The sequence below is a fragment of the Chenopodium quinoa genome, unplaced genomic scaffold (genome assembly GCF_001683475.1).
Source record: "Chenopodium quinoa cultivar QQ74 unplaced genomic scaffold, ASM168347v1, whole genome shotgun sequence".
NCBI classification, from domain to species: Eukaryota; Viridiplantae; Streptophyta; class Magnoliopsida; order Caryophyllales; family Amaranthaceae; genus Chenopodium; species Chenopodium quinoa.
In genome coordinates, this window is record NW_018744080.1 from 3359417 (window position 1) to 3376405 (window position 16989).

Genomic DNA, 16989 nt, shown 5'->3' on the forward strand with positions numbered 1-16989 from the left:
AATAGAGCTGGCTAGCAGGATGATTTATCATATATTGGTATAGTGGTTTCAATAGGCTATAACTTGATGTCATGAAGACACTTCATGTAGTGATTTAATTATTGAACTTTGAAATTGAAGGAATTTGTCTGAGCTAATGTCAGAGCTGTGCACTGATTCTTTCACATGTTAGTATATTTTTGCGTCTGTTACATTTTTATGGATAGAATAATCTATCGTGTTTCTTATACTTAGTGGCAATTAGGGGGCTGGAAGTTATATAATTATCGATTTAGAATTGAAATTTTTTTCATGTGTTTTAGACCCTTTTTAGAGTTTCTTTATAGTTGGCTCCATGCACTTCATTTTGAATTTTTGAGTACTATTTGTCCTCTCTATCTAGAGAGGTTCTCTTGTAATTATTTCTCTTGGATCATGCCTTTTCTTTCTTTATGGCCCTCCTTGTTTGTGCGGTCATTCCATGAGTTAAAATATTAAAATATGTTGATATTTGCCTTTCAGCCTTCTCCCATCACATTACAATCCTTAGTTAAAGATAGTTTTTTTTTTTTTTTTTTTTTTTTTTTTTTCTCTGTGCAAAATAACCCTTCCTTAGACTTTGATGGTACTGTCTACTAGAAAACTTAGACTGAAGCTTTTCCATGAAATTTGCACAATATCAGGGTGGTTTTTCTTGAAGATGTAATATCCTTTTGGAAAAAAAAAAAATTATCTTGATTCTTTTCCTTTCTGCTTTGGTCGTTAGCTTTTTGCCTTGTTTATCTTTTTTTGACAGGTTGGTCTCTCTGACAAAGCTAACACCCTCGTAAGATGTTTATCTGGTGGTATGAAACGGAAACTTTCTCTGGGAATTGCTCTTATAGGAGACAGTAAGGTTGGGTATCCCTTTGTTAGGGTGATTTCCTTTTTATATTTATCATTTTTTTTTTCTTTGCGAATCTCTCTACAAGCTTGCTCATGTGTTTTGCAGGTTATTATTCTGGATGAACCCACTAGTGGGATGGATCCTTATTCAATGCGCTTGACATGGCAGCTAATAAAGAAGATTAAGAAAGGAAGAATAGTATTATTGACGACACATTCAATGGATGAGGCTGAAGCATTAGGAGATCGTATAGCTATCATGGCAAATGGCTCTTTGAAATGTTGTGGAAGGTTCCTTCTTATCTCGAGTCATCACCGTGAATAAAAAGTAGAACTATAAAAAATGAGTAATTTGCATTATATTTTTATTTTCCTTGTTCTATAGGGTTGATGGTGTGGGTTATTACTTAATAGTGATGTTCTTCTCATGTGAAGAGGGAGAGGGCTGAAATTTTTTCACCTAAATTACGGATTTATTTACATTCACATAGTGTGTTGCTATGTGTGTGTGTGTGTATAGATAGTGAATCCCAGCTCCCTATTTATTCTGAAATTGAATTCATTATTGTTGCAGTTCCCTTTTCTTGAAGCATCAATATGGAGTTGGTTATACCCTTACTTTAGTGAAGGTTAGTCTCAGCTTTGTGCATATATGGATAATCGTGTTGCTTATTTTAACAAAAAATTACATGATTTCACTAGTCTCATTGCATCTTCTGTTACTAGCTTTTTGCACATATGGATAACTTTATTGCTTAGGTTTACAAAATATTACATGACATCACTAGTCTAATTGCTTCTTGTTTTTTACAGACTGCGCCCGGCGCCACTTTTGCTGCAGATATTGTTCATCGTCATATACCTGCAGCCACTGTAGTGAGTGAGGTATGTGATTTTTTTCGTAAAAATGTGGGAGAATAGCCTTTTGTTGCTTTGCACCTGAACACCACATAAGGGAAAACAGACTTTAATAGTTGAATCCTTGTTCTTGAAATTTGTGAAGATCTTGGACATAATGATGTTTCTATTTTGTTATTTTTCATGCCATCCTGAACCACGGATGTAATATTCATATTTGTTGATAGGCTGTCCATACTAAGTGAAATTTTGGATTACATGACTTAGTTTTTAAGGTTTAAGTACTTCATTGCATGCTGATATTGGTATTTATTTGGTGTCTTAGGTGGGTACAGAGATTTCATTTAAGCTCCCTTTGACATCATCATCTTGTTTTGAAGAAATGTTCAAGGAGCTTGAAAGTTGTATGAAAAGGTCAACATCAAACTATGAAGCTGGTGCATCTGAGGATGAATGTGTTGGTATTGAAAGTTATGGCATATCTGTGACAACATTGGAAGAGGTATTTCTGAGAGTGGCTGGGTCTGACCTTGAAGAATTAGAGTCTGTAGAGCAGAAATCAACTCCCCATGATTCTCTGGTTACTTCAGCCTCAGAATATCAAACGCCTAAAAAATGCTTCTTTGCTAAGATTTGTGGAAGTTACATGGACTTTATGATGGTCATGTGTCTTATCGTAGGGAGGACCGTGAGAGTGTTCTTTGCTGCAATCTGGTGTTTCATTAATTTTCTATTAATGCAATTTTGTTGTACTTCTGTAATTTCGAGGTCAGACTTTTGGCAACACTCAAAGGCATTAATTAAAAAGAGAGCAGTATCTGCTAGGAGAGATCAGAAAACAATTGTGTTTCAGCTTCTAATTCCAGCTGTCTTCCTATTTTTTGGACTTCTTTTTCTTAAACTGAAGCCTCATCCTGACCAAAATTCTGTAACTTTTACAACTTCTAACTTTAATCCTCTGTTGAGTGGTGGTGGTGGTGCTCCAATTCCATTTGATCTAGCCTATCCTATCTCAGAAGAGGTTTGTTGATTAGGATTCTCTTTTTGATTTTTACAATTTCTTTTGTTTATTTTGTGAAGAAAAATATGATGCATAAAAGCAAATCAAAGTTAATAAGTGAAATTATTAGTAATAGAATGCATCAAACAACATAATCAGAAAAAGAATTCTATTTCAGATTGCATCATGGATAGATGGTGGCTGGATTCAGGAGTTTAAACCAAGTACATACAGATTTCCTGATCCAGAAAAGGCACTATCAGATGCCATCGAGGCTGCTGGGCCAAGTTTGGGACCACGCTTACTTTCTATGAGTGAATTTTTGATGTCTAGCTTAAATGAATCCTATCAGTCAAGGTATGAGCTCCACTTCTATGACATCATACTTTTTGTTTCTATAATTCTGTTCTTGCTTTAGCAGATTGGCGGTTCTACACTTGCAGTCAATTTCCTTTATGGTTTACATGTATGCATTTCCGTTAATTTAGGTTATCTTACCTATTATCACTATTAATAGAAGACAACTTAGGAATACCACTGCACTGCTTAGTTCCACCTCTGTTGATGAATGTGAGGCGTTAACACTCCTGTCCCTTGTACATTCACTTTTCTATATGGGTGACCCTGCCACCTTTGTGTCCTTTATGTTCCATTGTTACTTTTAAAAAGCATTAATTTAAAACATACTCCTAGCACTAATGTTGATTGCTGAATTCTTGTCCTATTGATGGCATTATGTAAATAGTGTAATCCATTTGCTTTTCCACCTTCAATGCACATTTTTTTTGTCATCAATATCTTTAATTATGTATTGTTAATATTTTAAAAAGTTGATATTTCGAAACTACATATCGAACAATTCTAACAAGACCCCACATGAGTTTGTTTTATTTTCTTGCATTTTAGTTAATATTCATGGTCAAAGTTCTGTTCTTTAACGAGACATTCTAAATGGGTTCATATATTTCTTTAATTTGTGTATAATGATTTGCTTAATGATTTGTTTGGATTTATTATTGGCTGTATTACACCATGCAGATATGGAGCTGTTGTAATGGATAAGCCAAATGATGATGGAAGTCTAAGTTATACAGTGCTACACAACAGTACTTGCCAGCATGCTGCTCCAACTTATATTAATTTGATGAATTCAGCAATCCTCAGGTTTGCTGTTTCTGATAGAAACATGACAATCCAAACACGTAATCATCCTCTACCAATGACAAAAAGCCAACACCTGCAGCACCATGTATGACCCTATATCCTAATGCAATGATATTTTGTGCTCACTTATTTACCAGTGATTAGTGACAAGTTTGATTGGCTCAATAACCACAAATGTTCCAAGTTTTCATATGCATGACTTCGTCTATGATAATTGTTTTCAAGAGGTAGCTTAGGGGTTGTTATGTGTCTTCAAAGTATGAACATGTTTAGCCATCCTTTGCTTGCCTGACTAGTTTGAGGAGCTGGCTACAGAGGTTCTTATCAGAAATCTCGAGCTAGCCACCACCAGCCTATCTGAATGATTGACATATTAAATTTTTTGTATGAGACAAAGGTGCTTTGCAATTAACAAATATACTTCCTCATATGTACTTATGGAGTTATGGACTCTTTGTTATTAAACAAGTGTGGAAATATCATCTCGCTAAGTTAGTTCAGTTTGGTATTGAACAAGTGTGGGAAAATCATTGTTTCGGTGAGATTTCCCCGTATGTGACTCTTTGTCACTAAATTAATGAACTAGCTAGCTTTTTTTTAATTTAAAGTTGCTTTTGCAACTAACAATAATTTTTGCAAATGATTTACCAAAACTCGATGATCGAGTTTCAAACAAATTATTTTTGTTATGACTCTATTTATTAACTGTTGTGTGACATATATCATGCAACTCATGTTACATTCTCTAAGTGTCCTTAGATGCAACTGTGATTACATGGCATGCAGCTCATGTTACATTCTTGATTTGCAGGACTTGGATGCATTCTCAGCTGCAATTATTGTCACCATAGCTTTCTCTTTTATTCCTGCTTCATTTGCTGTTCCTATAGTAAAGGTACGTGTATTAGCTGTGTATCACAGGCTTTTATTTTTATATAGATAATGGTTATATTACAGGCTTTTATTTTTGTATAGAAAATGCTTATATTTTGGTTTACTGTATTGATAATAATGAAAACAGCTTATAGAGGCAATAGAGCTGTTTGTTCGTTACTGTACTTGATGGTGCTATGGACATTTAAATTAGTGTGCAGCAAATCCTTATTGCTGCCGTGTAATTATTCCTTGGCTCCTTGCATTAGATGTGGCAGATTTCTAGTATCTGTTAGAGATTTATTATCTTTTTCTGGAAAGGCATAAGAGTACCATATCTGCAGTTATATGGCTCTAATGTTGTGTTATGTAAGTTTCTATTAAATCTGCCACTGAAATACTTCTGTGATAGCCTGTTTCATGTTTAAAGTAACCAAAATTAGACGTCAGTTGGATGCATTTGTCAAACTGATGCCATTATAGATGATAGTCTAGGAGAAGTTTGAAATCAACGTTTACATATTTGGTTTTTTAATCGAGTGATATGGAGCTCCTCTTCAGACAAAGTGGTACATTGAAGGACCATTTAAATGTCTGTTGTCATGATATATTTGCCAAGGGAGCTTTTGAGTTGTTGCAATTGTAACTTGGCACTTTGACCAAGTCCCTTCATCCTTTTTCCTCTACAACCCTACAAGCATTGTTATAGAGAAGGCATGTATGAAATTTACTCTCTTAATGAGTAATATGGTGAAGTTGGTGGACCAGCTGACCAAGTCACTTAGTTCCTATGCATATTTTATAATTAGTTTTGCCAAACTCTTCGTCAAGTGCATGGGAATTTTTCTCCATATACCAAAGAATTTTTTTCCTAAGCATCATTATCTACTCTCCTACTGCTAAATCTGTTTCTGAATGAGCTTAACATTTTCCATTTTGGTTCATTTCTAAAATATGTCAACACTCAAAACTTTCACTATGGCAAACTCCTTTTACTACATTACCCCTCTTACCCCAGAATATTCACATTTATACTCACTCTCTTACTTAATTCACCTTTTTCTTACACCCACCCACTCTTGTGCATTTTCTCTCGTTAACCATCATTTTCTTACACCCACCCACTCGCTCACTAAGCTTCTATGTTAAGAGTAGTGTAGTAAATGTTTTTTATCATTATTTTGTCCATATCTGTAAAAAACGTGTGCATAGAAAAATCATTAAGCTTAAATATACAGAATGTAGCTCCTTTTAGAAAGAGTAAAATTAACTATATTATGCTGTGACTTGCTTGATTTGTTGCCTTTACTTTCTTTTGTTTCTATGGTAAAGGTTTTTATTTTACATGTTGGTATTGTTTGAGGATGGTTAACAATGGTCTAAAGAAGTCGAAATGTGTGATTGCAGGAACGTGAAGTAAAAGCTAAGCATCAGCAGTTACTGAGTGGGGTATGATTCATTTGGCCCTTTATATTCCTCTTGGAATTTAGATATTATGCTATTGTAATGGGTGATTATTACTTTTCTTTTGGTTAAAGTCATGTAGCTATTCATTTTGCCTCAGGTATCTGTACTGTCGTATTGGGCTTCCACCTATTTATGGGACTTTGTCAGCTTCCTTTTACCGACGTCTTTTGCAGTTGTTCTTTTCTACATCTTTGGTATGCATTATTCCTTTAGTTTCCCAAATTTGGGTTCATGTCTTCTATGGAACTTTGAGTCACCTGCTGGTGCTATAGCATATCCGATTTTTATTCTTCATTTTTACATGTCAACTAAAGTGTAGAATTTGTTATTATAGGCTATACAAAGTGAGGCTTTGTCTTCAAATCTACCAAAATTTAATCTTTTATGCTGTTATTCTCCTCTTCGTGGTCTCTGCCTATGGCAGCATACATATTGGTCCTTGTCTTGGAAGTGCAAATAAGTGGAAACTGATATTTCTGACCTGAGAATCTTGACGGGAAAATGTGCTCTTTTGACGAACTTTCTCTTTTCTTTCATATTGGTACTTGTTTAACTCTCCAATTTCAGTGTTGTGCCTAAAAATTTCGTTTGTCATATTGATCTACAGGATTGGATCAGTTTGTGGGAACAGGCGGTTTTTTCCCAACAGTTGTTATCTTTCTGGAGTACGGTCTAGCAGTTGCATCTTCAACATATTGCTTGACTTTTTTTTTCTCTGACCATAGTGTGGCACAGGTTTGTTCTCTTCTGAGTTGTTTAGCATGATCTGTATAGCTTTATACTAAACAGAGTTAGTTCCCTGCTTAGCATAATGTTTTTTTTTTTCTCACAGAATGTTGTTCTACTGGTCCACTTTTTTACCGGACTTATTCTTATGGTCATCTCCTTTGTAATGGGGGTCATGGAAACAACTGCTACAGTAAATTCTCATCTTAAGGTTTGGGCTCTATTGTTGCTTTTTTCTGTTTCAGCTTTTATACTTTGATAACTATTGTATGCTTTTGTTTTTTCCTTAGTTCTATGGGAACGCAGTTATATGGCCGTGGCACAAAAAAATTAATATTATTCACCAGAAATTTAGTAATTCATTCTGATATACCTCTCCTGGCTTTATCACTTACAGTCTTGTTCATGCTCTGATTTGGAAGTACACAACTTGTTTTGGAACCTTATTAAAAGAAATAAGAAATTCATAATATCAGGACTGGTCTCTCGGTGATTCACCTTATTCTTATGTTTTTCTTGCCAATTCTTTTGCCACTTTTGTAAATCCTATTAAGTCTGTTACAGAAGACATGAATCTAACTGTTGTATATCTGTGTTACAACTATTACAAGGTGTAGAGATGCATAAACTAGTCTTCAGTCTCCTCATCTCTTCTGTTATGTGAGGTGGCAATTGCATTGTGTAGCAGGATTTTTTTCATTATAAATGATTAATTCTGTAATGTGTATTTTTTTTTCCCGATTTGAAAATATCACTGTGATGTAGATTTTTTAGCCCAACTCGAAAGTGACCTGAAATCTGACCCAACCCAACCTGTTGACTTGAATTGCCACCCCTAGTTCTAAGCTACTAGCTTGTCCATTAGAATTGAAATGGGAAATTAGCTTTTGCTTGGGCAAGCAAATTCCTTACTAAAAGTTGATTGACAAGTGAGCATTATATAATTAGCAAGCTAGTAGCTAATCGTTGAGGTAACATGGCATGGCAAGTTAGCTGCCATTGTAGATGCTCTATCTTACCATGTCAGGTGCTTTTCTTCTTGCTTCATTCATTTCAGATTAATTGCAACAGTTTTACTGGTGCAGGGTTTTGAGATTTTTAATTGACATGTTATATTGTTGGTAATGCTTATTATATGACATTTGCTTTTTGGGAGAATTGATTTGTTTATCAATTATCTGGATGATTTGACTAATAATCTTCTTTCTATGTTCTTTTTTTTACCTTCTTGCTGACAATGCTGATAATAGTCCTGACATATGTTATAATTTTGCAGAACATATTTAGACTAGCACCTGGATTCTGCTTTGCAGATGGACTTGCATCATTAGCCCTTCTACGCCAAGGGATGAAAGATAAATCCAGTCATGGGGTTCTTGACTGGAATGTTACTGGTGCCTCTATTTGCTATTTAGGTTTTGAGGTTCTTTACTCATCCAAATTATTCTTTAGAAATGTTTTCATTCAAGAATAACAATCACACTTATTTTTGTTGTAATGCTCATAAATATTGTGATTGCCAACTTCTGCCTTTTTTTCTTCTAAACTTCAAATCACCATCACATGTATTATATGTACAATTTTCCGGGGATTACCTATTGTGTATTTCATTTTCATAGTGCTTCTGAATTATTCTTTCTTTGATGCTGAGTGTTTGTGGATAAATTGGGATTGTATGTCTCCTACATCCGCTTGACTTATCAGTAGCCAATCACACCCTCATGGCCTAGTGTAACTTGGTCTCTATCAAAGTGAGCTCAAGTGTGTTGTTATGAATGGAACCCGAATTGGGAGTAGAATGGTCTTTTGGTTTATCACCAACTTTGTTTTTTGGGCGATGAATGCCCACATGGGGAAAAAAAATAGCAGATTTCTTATTGTGAAGGTTTTTTTTTTTTTTTTTTTTTTTTGCCAAATGATGTACTGTAGCAGTACATTTATTCTCTGTACTCTTATGTGAAACTTTACATGATATCTTGCATGAGCAATAATTGCTCTGATTTTCCTTTCTAATTGGGTGTCGGTGTGTCACACTGTCACCCCCATGGTATTCAATCTATTTGCAAGTTATGTTGTTTCTTTGTCAAATATCTTATTAATTTTATGTATTATTTTAATCTTTTGCTTTTGAAAGAAAATAATAGCAGAATAGTACTCAAATTGTATGTACGTGTTTCATCTTTTGATATTAGAACATTGTATGTACATTTTTCATTGTAATTGCTCTAAAATTATTAAAAGCAATTGGGCATACTTGATAGATTGAACACTTTTACTTGTACTATTAGGAGGATCACAAAGGTCTCTAAAATGGCTTTTTTATTTTATTTGTTTATTTATTTATTTATTTTTTATTATTTTTTTTTTTTTTTTTTTTTTGTATTTGCAGAGCATCTTCTTTTTTCTATTAACGCTTGGACTTGAAGCTCTACCTCTTCGCAAAATAACACCCATTACAATTAATTTGTGCTGGAGTAGAATTAAGAGTTTGTGCTGTGTGAACAGTCCGAGCACCAACAATATATTAGAACCTCTATTGGGTTCATCTTCTGATGCTGTGACTCTTGACCTTGATGAGGATATTGATGTAAAAGCAGAAAGAAATAGGGTGGTTTCTGGTGCTGCTGATAGAGCTATTATATACTTGCGTAACCTGTGCAAGGTATGCCTTTTGCTGTTTCAGTTTTGTTGTTTTATCTTGCTGTGATAGTATTGACATGAATCAGTGAAATTTTTAGGTTTACCCAGGTGGAAAAGTTCAAAGCCCAAAAGTCGCAGTTCATTCATTAACTTTTGCTGTCCATGAAGGAGAATGTTTTGGCTTTCTGGGGACAAATGGAGCGGGAAAGACGACCACATTGTCAATGTTATCTGGTATAGTATCAAAAATTTGAAGTAGATATATTGGCAATGCCCCCACTACCTTTATTCATAAAGATTTTAGATATTTTTTTTAATTCATTGTAAATCACTAGTTGTGTGGTTCCTGAGAAAACATTTGCATTCTTTTTTAACCTCAAGTGCAACAGGGATTGTCATAAAAGTGTTAGGCTGCATTATGCTTTACGTCACAACAATATTTCTTTCCTGGCCCTTTAAGCCCACAAAACTAACTCTGGGTAGCAATGGGTAATGTATTGATTGATGTATTAGTAAAACACTACTAGGAAAATCATGTGAAGTATTCAGTTTCAATTTTATGTTCCAAATTGATGACTTCTTGTCAGTTATGCGAGCAAAAACATTTCGTTTTTGTTTGTGTGGGAGAGAATGGAATTTCCTTATCCAAGTGGGACATTGAAATCATTGAAATTAAGGAGTAAGAGGATGAATTTCTTAAGGGAAATCATGGGGATAGTTTGTTTGGGAACCTTAGTAATGTGAATAACCATGGAAAATTAAAGTTGTGAAATAATATTGGAAAGTGTTACGTATATTCACTTAGTTTTCTATTGTTTGGTTCCTAATTGTTCTTCTCTTTATTTGTTATTACTGATATTTTCTTAGTTTTCTATTGGTACCTAATTGTTCTTCTATATTTGTGAGTACAGTAGATGCTACAGATTACTGTGTATGTTAAAATTTGCCATATAGTTAACATTTATGAAATTTTCTCTGGCTTCCTACGTTACTTTTACAAAGGTGTTTTTTTTTTTTTTTTTTTTTTTTCCCTTCTGTATAAGACCAGATTACCTTACGTGGAAGTTGATATTATCTGAGTACTTAACTTAAAATTATACTTGGAGCATTTTGAAGTAAGGTCATTTCAACAGATTATGATTTTTGAGCATACTTGATTGATTGATAATCTATTCTAACCTTCATATGCAGGCGAAGAATTCCCTTCAGAGGGAACTGCTTTTATATTTGGAAAAGATATACGCTCGGATCCCAAGGCTGCTCGTCAGCATGTGTGTCTTTCTTTCTTTCTCGCAATTAATCACCTACTCACATGTTTACATACTGAATAGTAATTTGTTGTTTTACAGATAGGTTACTGCCCCCAGTTTGATGCTTTGTTAGAACATTTGACCGTTTGGGAACATCTTGAACTGTATGCAAGGATTAAAAGAGTATCAGACGATCGGATTGAAGAGGTATGAAACTATGAAATGCTGTGGAGCAAATTCTATCCGTTGTTTATGGTATATATGTTAAATATTCTATCTGCACGCATTAAGATTCTCATTCTTGCTTCCTATTGTTTCCTTACTAAGCAACTCAATTGTTCCATTATGTGTACAGAATGCTTAACATTACTTTATTTTCAGATCCACAATTTTATCATTTTGGAATGGCTCAACAGCTTAGTATCTTGGATAATTAAGTACAGTTCAGTATAAGTTGACTCTAGGTGTTTCTTGTCTTGGCTCTGAAAAAGTGTCCTTTTGATCATCATTCATGACCAGCTTACATTGTTATTTTCTGTTGTTTTATATGTCTTATTTTTAGGCTGTATCACTATAGATCTGTTTAATTATTAATTGATTCTTTAAGCTAATCAAATATTTTATAGGTAGTTATGGAGAAAATAGTTGAATTTGACTTGTTGAAGCACGCCAATAAACCCTCTTTTTCCCTTAGTGGGGGTAACAAGCGCAAGTTATCTGTGGCAATTGCAATGATTGGAGATCCTTCCATAGTCATACTTGATGAGCCATCTACAGGTAAATTAAATTGATAAAGCATCATTCTTTCTGATAATTCTCCAAATTCTTCTGTGGAAATGTTTTCATTTTGTGACTTCCATGATCTTGCTATTGATCTCGGCAAATGACTGATAATAAATTTTGAGCTAGGTATGAGAGTAAGTGAATTAACATTTTTATGCCAGATTCATTTTGCCTTCTGCTATTTTTTATTTTTATTTTTTTTTATTTTTTTTTTTTATTTTTTTTATTATTTTTTTTTTCTTCTGTTGTCTAGACTGGATGGTGAACGAAACCAACCCTCAACCCTCGTTTAGACAGTTATAATTTTTTGTTGATATTCTTCAAAACAATTATGTCTTAATCTTAATCGAATGATCTTTTGAGAATTATAATGTGTTATGAACTCTCAATTGGTATTGCTCTTAGCTAATGGTGTGCAGACTTGATGGTCTTGATCTGATTCTCTCCACCCCACCCCAACCCCCCCCCCCCCTTCACCTGGCCACTCCCCTCTTTCAAAATATGTTGAGGCTCAACTAAAGATGAATTTATTCTGTGTAATTAATTATCCCTGTAGGCATGGATCCTATAGCTAAAAGATTCATGTGGGATGTTATTTCCCACCTATCTACAAGACGAGGGAAAACAGCAGTTATACTCACTACACACAGCATGAATGAAGCCCAGGCACTGTGCACCAGGATGGGAATAATGGTAAGAAGAATATTATTCATTGTCTTTTTTAAGCTCCACTTTTAATTTGCAGCTTTTAGTGACCATATTATTTAACTATTGTGATTTTAAGGTTGGGGGACGTTTAAGATGTATTGGAAGTCCACAGCATTTGAAGACACGATTTGGAAATCATCTTGAGCTGGAGGTACTAATCATATTTTCAACTCTAATCCCTCTGGAAGGAAAATTGTATATTGCACAAGAAAGTAGAAAAGAGACAACATGTGAGTAACTGAGGATATCTTACAACTTTACCTCTGTTTTTCAGATAAAACCAACGGAAGTAAAGTCTGAGCAACTGGAAGCTCTATCGTTGATGATTCAAGAGAAGCTTGCTGAAGTTCCATCTCATCCTAAAAGCTTACTAGGAGACTTGGAGACTTGCATTGGGACTGCTGATGATATCACAGCTGACAGTATACCGGTAGCTGAAATCAGCTTGTCAAGAGACTTGATAGTGATGATAGCTCGATGTCTTGGCAATGAAGAACGAGTAGGTACTCTAATAAATTCAAGTATGGCATCTGATAAGATGTTAAGTGAACAGTTATCAGATCAACTGATCCGTGATGGTATGGCCTCTTCCCTCAATCTCTGCTTTTTCTTACTGTATATGTAGCTGCTTATGGTTTTTCTTTTCATTAAAAGTGATTGGATCATATATTTATAGTTGAAGCTTGCATGTTGAATAGTATGATTACCTGCTAATTTCATGTCTTGGTTTAAAATGTGGATTTGTAATTTTAATTTCAATATATTTATAATTGAGATATAATCTGGATTATGAAGGGGCAACAGTGTATGCACTTGGTCCGGAAGCTTAGCAATAATTGCAGAAATGAAGTGGATTTTCTTTTTCAGACAAAGTTTTCAGTGTTTTTCGTGCATGTGTCCTGCTAACTTCTTTGCCAACTAATTGATATTTGTAGATGGTCTGCATTATGAATTGATATTAGTGATGAAAATTCATTGCCTTTTAAATCAAGGTAATGAGAACTTGGTGCCTTGGTTGCACAATGTTATAATACCCATGATTGATGGACTAAAGAGAATCAATAATCCTTTTTATATTTTTGATTTAATGGTCATTCAAGAGGAAGAGTATGGGTTCATCGTCTAATATACATATTCTAATGTTTGATTTCACTGCATTGTGGATTTGGTACATTATTTAGTTAAGATAGCTGATTACTTACAGTTGTGAATTTTTCAAACTACCAAAGAGCAGAAAGCATATACAGTTCACTATTTGATTTAGGGGTTGAAAGCCCTAACTTCCCATGCAATTTTGAGGGGCTCCGTGCCCTTACTACTGAGTTATTATTTCGTCATGCAGGCCTCCAACAAGAGGCCCATTGTGCCAAAAGTGGCGCTCTTACTTTCTGTCCTAGTCCTCCATCCCTTCACCACCGAGATATGAAAGGAAATCGTATCAAACGTTCGAACTAGGGTCAAATCAAAATACCCAAACCATGGTTTTAGAATATTTGTAATTCAATTTTGGATTTGTTTCTCAACTAGAAAATATCGCCAGCCCTATATGGATTGTGTAGGGCATTGCGATCTGATATTTTGGTGGACTTAACTAGCTTACTTGATTTCCCAACTTGCTAGCAGCAAATTTTATACGCCCTCCGTCCTCAAATAAAAGTCTCTTTTCACCCAAAAACTATTTGTCCCTGTATAAAAGTTTAATTCACCTTTGCTAATTTTAAATTCACTTTTAAACAACCAAATTCTAGTATCCTCTTCTGTTATTCAATTTTAAATTTTAAATCAACCAAACTCCACTATCGTGTTTGTTATATTCACCTTTAATCAACCAAATTATTTTTTGTTTTCTTATTCACCTTCCTTGAAGCATGTGCAGATGACAGATGGGACATTTATTTTTTATCTCACAACAAAGAAATCGTCTTCATATTGATAGTCGTAGCTTGTCCCCTATGATATTTTATTAAATTAATCAGTTTCACTGCAATTGTCAATGTGATGCAGTATGATAAACTGAAAACCTCCCTAGAATTAATCCACCTAAGACGCTTGCGATATTTATTAAATTCTTGAGCGCTTTGTCTTGTATGACAAATTCTCATGATATATTGGTGCAAGAACACGATATAAACTAGCTGAGTAGATTTAATGTCAAATTTTACTTCCCAAAGTGAGATTGAACTCATGCAAGCTATTTTACTACCGGTGTAGTAGGGCTGTAAGCCTGTAACTATTGTTCTAATTAAGCTATTTTTTTCTCGCTCTGATTCTTTGAAATATTCATGTACTGCTTGTCGAAACTATTTTGAGCTTTCCTTTCATAGAAAGCTATGTTGTGCTTCTAGCTATAAGAATAGAAGTGATGCATTTTTTAACTTGATTATGCTTTTTTGTAGGTGGCATCCCGTTACCGGTTTTCACTGAATGGTGGTTGACAAAGGACAAGTTCAGTGTAATAGAGTCCTTTATTCTATCATCATTTCCTGGTTCTACTTTTCAGGGGTGCAATGGATTGAGTGCTAGATACCAGGTACTGGAAATTTTTGCTGCTTTTCTTCTCTTATCCTTGATAATTTTTTTATTGTTTTTTTCATTTGCTACCTGCCATCCAATGTTATTGTAATTATAGGGCAAAGAAAGTGGTAAATATTCGTGCAAATACTTTAGTTATAGATTTTGAGATTAGCTTGTGGATGTTGTCACTTAAAATGTCTGGAATAATGATTGGTCTTGTTGGCTTATCTTGATTGGAGTAAAAATACCACTATACCACAGTTGCACTCTGATCTCAAAATACTGTGTGAAGGAAAACTGATCCTATGACTTTTTCTGCTTTGATCAATAAGCCTTTTTGCCTTTCATCCCTTATGTCCAACTTGTCTAGATTGTATGATTTCAGTGACTTGTGATCCAGTCTGTGCAATTGCCTTATTATATCCCTCATAGTATCCGTATTATAATTCTCTAGCATTATTGCATTAGACATTCAATTCTGTCCCCCCAATTAGTGTTTCTGATATCTGGGTACACCGGCACAGCTTTGCATCATAGGTAATAATCCCTCCCTTCCCTTTTGTTTGGTCAGAGTAAAGTGATTGTCCCCATGGTTATTAATATTATGGGGCAAACTAAAAAGTACAAACTCATAAGGAAATTGGTGCAAACTACGGGATAGAGGGAGTAATCTGCAGCTTAAGGAAATTGGTGCAAACGGGATGGAAGGGGTAAACCTTTGGTCCCAACCAAAAAGGATCTGCGTGTGTACTCAAACCAACATGGATTTGCCACTGTATCTTGCAAATGTACATTTATGTTCAATGGAGTTCTTTTCTGGCCAATTTGAACCATAATTTGACATTTAAATACCTAGTAGAAAGTCATTGATGTTCATCTGTTTCTTGGTCAGCTGCTTCAAATCAAGTTAGTATGTGATAAACTTTTTCTTTGCAGTTACCATTTGGCGAGGATCTGTCATTGGCAGATGCTTTTGGTCACATCGAACGGAACAGGTAAAGAATTGCTAAATTTATTAATCATCCTGCCTCTCTTTTTTGTTTATAACTTGTATGGAAAATACTCTTGCAGGACTCAAGTTGGTATAGCAGAATATAGCATCAGTCAATCCACTTTGGAGACCATTTTTAATCACTTTGCTGCTAACTCGTGATGATATATGCTAACTTGAATACTAGGAGGCTTCTGTATCTTGTTGAGGCAAACTTAAGGTTAGTGTCACTGACGTGCCTGCAATAGGTAGAGACCACAATAGTTTGTTCATATTAACCTCATAATTATACAGTGATTGAGCACAAATTTTGATTTTGTTTTATCTTGTATAACCAACATATTGAGTGAATATTTATGTATATTATTAACAAGTTAAATGTGAATCAATCTAATTGAAATTATGATATGTGTTTCACATCTAATTGGTTTCGTAAAGTTGAAGATATCGAATAGCATATATGGCAGTTGAAGCCATGGATGAGCTTGTACAATTGCAGAAGTGCTCAAGAAGTGACGTCGTTTTGGCCACTTTGTTTGCTTGAGTTAACTCTTTCCATCCCCTTGACAAACGCAAAAAATAATTTATGTAATGGACTAACTTTTTGTTAACCCGAGGGACTAACATTTGAACCCAAGGAACTATATTGTGGGGAATTGTTCGATTTTGATCAGCAATGTGACTTGAGTCCCTAGATAATCAGTGTCCAATATATAAGATAAAGACCCAAATATTGCGTCTCACTGTCCAATATACGATAAGTAATTTCCTAGCCCCGAGATTCCAAAATTTAGACTATTCTGAATTGTTCAACACCTAAGACTCATTGGCTCTATGAGTCTATCACTCATTGCCAATATCATTGTAAAACCAAAAAAAATCGGGCATAAATTAATGAGTGGAAACAATATCTTGGGTGTTTTTTTTTTTTTTTTAAGGAATATAGCTTATTTTAAGTTCCAGAATTCCTTAAAAAATACCCATTTGTACATTTTCATAATCTGTCATTTTTATTACGGGAGTCCTAAATTCTTAATTTAGGATTGCTGGAAGAAAAAAAAACATGGTGTTGGTCGATAGGTCTAAATAATCTTTGATATAGCTTAATATTCCCACTTTTAGCACCTTATTTGCTAACAAAGTGTTGTATG

The 16989-nt window shown here is 34.6% G+C and overlaps 1 protein-coding gene across 2 annotated transcripts in view; it reads left to right on the forward strand.

Moving 5' to 3' along the window:
* Positions 1 to 16241, forward strand: part of LOC110691516 (ABC transporter A family member 1-like) — a 38707-nt gene extending 22466 nt beyond the window's left edge. For both annotated transcript variants that reach the window (XM_021868453.1, XM_021868454.1), the window contains 24 exons: positions 776 to 874; positions 971 to 1155; positions 1439 to 1493; positions 1678 to 1749; positions 2048 to 2743; positions 2901 to 3079; positions 3761 to 3971; positions 4698 to 4781; positions 6167 to 6208; positions 6324 to 6420; positions 6834 to 6961; positions 7059 to 7163; positions 8229 to 8375; positions 9342 to 9614; positions 9691 to 9826; positions 10784 to 10863; positions 10942 to 11049; positions 11469 to 11619; positions 12182 to 12318; positions 12410 to 12484; positions 12608 to 12911; positions 14730 to 14863; positions 15784 to 15842; positions 15919 to 16241. In XM_021868453.1, the coding sequence (XP_021724145.1) occupies positions 776 to 874; positions 971 to 1155; positions 1439 to 1493; positions 1678 to 1749; positions 2048 to 2743; positions 2901 to 3079; positions 3761 to 3971; positions 4698 to 4781; positions 6167 to 6208; positions 6324 to 6420; positions 6834 to 6961; positions 7059 to 7163; positions 8229 to 8375; positions 9342 to 9614; positions 9691 to 9826; positions 10784 to 10863; positions 10942 to 11049; positions 11469 to 11619; positions 12182 to 12318; positions 12410 to 12484; positions 12608 to 12911; positions 14730 to 14863; positions 15784 to 15842; positions 15919 to 16000 (3639 nt within the window). In that variant the 3' untranslated portion in view covers positions 16001 to 16241. The remainder of the gene's footprint in view (positions 1 to 775; positions 875 to 970; positions 1156 to 1438; positions 1494 to 1677; positions 1750 to 2047; positions 2744 to 2900; positions 3080 to 3760; positions 3972 to 4697; positions 4782 to 6166; positions 6209 to 6323; positions 6421 to 6833; positions 6962 to 7058; positions 7164 to 8228; positions 8376 to 9341; positions 9615 to 9690; positions 9827 to 10783; positions 10864 to 10941; positions 11050 to 11468; positions 11620 to 12181; positions 12319 to 12409; positions 12485 to 12607; positions 12912 to 14729; positions 14864 to 15783; positions 15843 to 15918) is intronic.
* Positions 16242 to 16989: the final 748 nt, after the last annotated feature.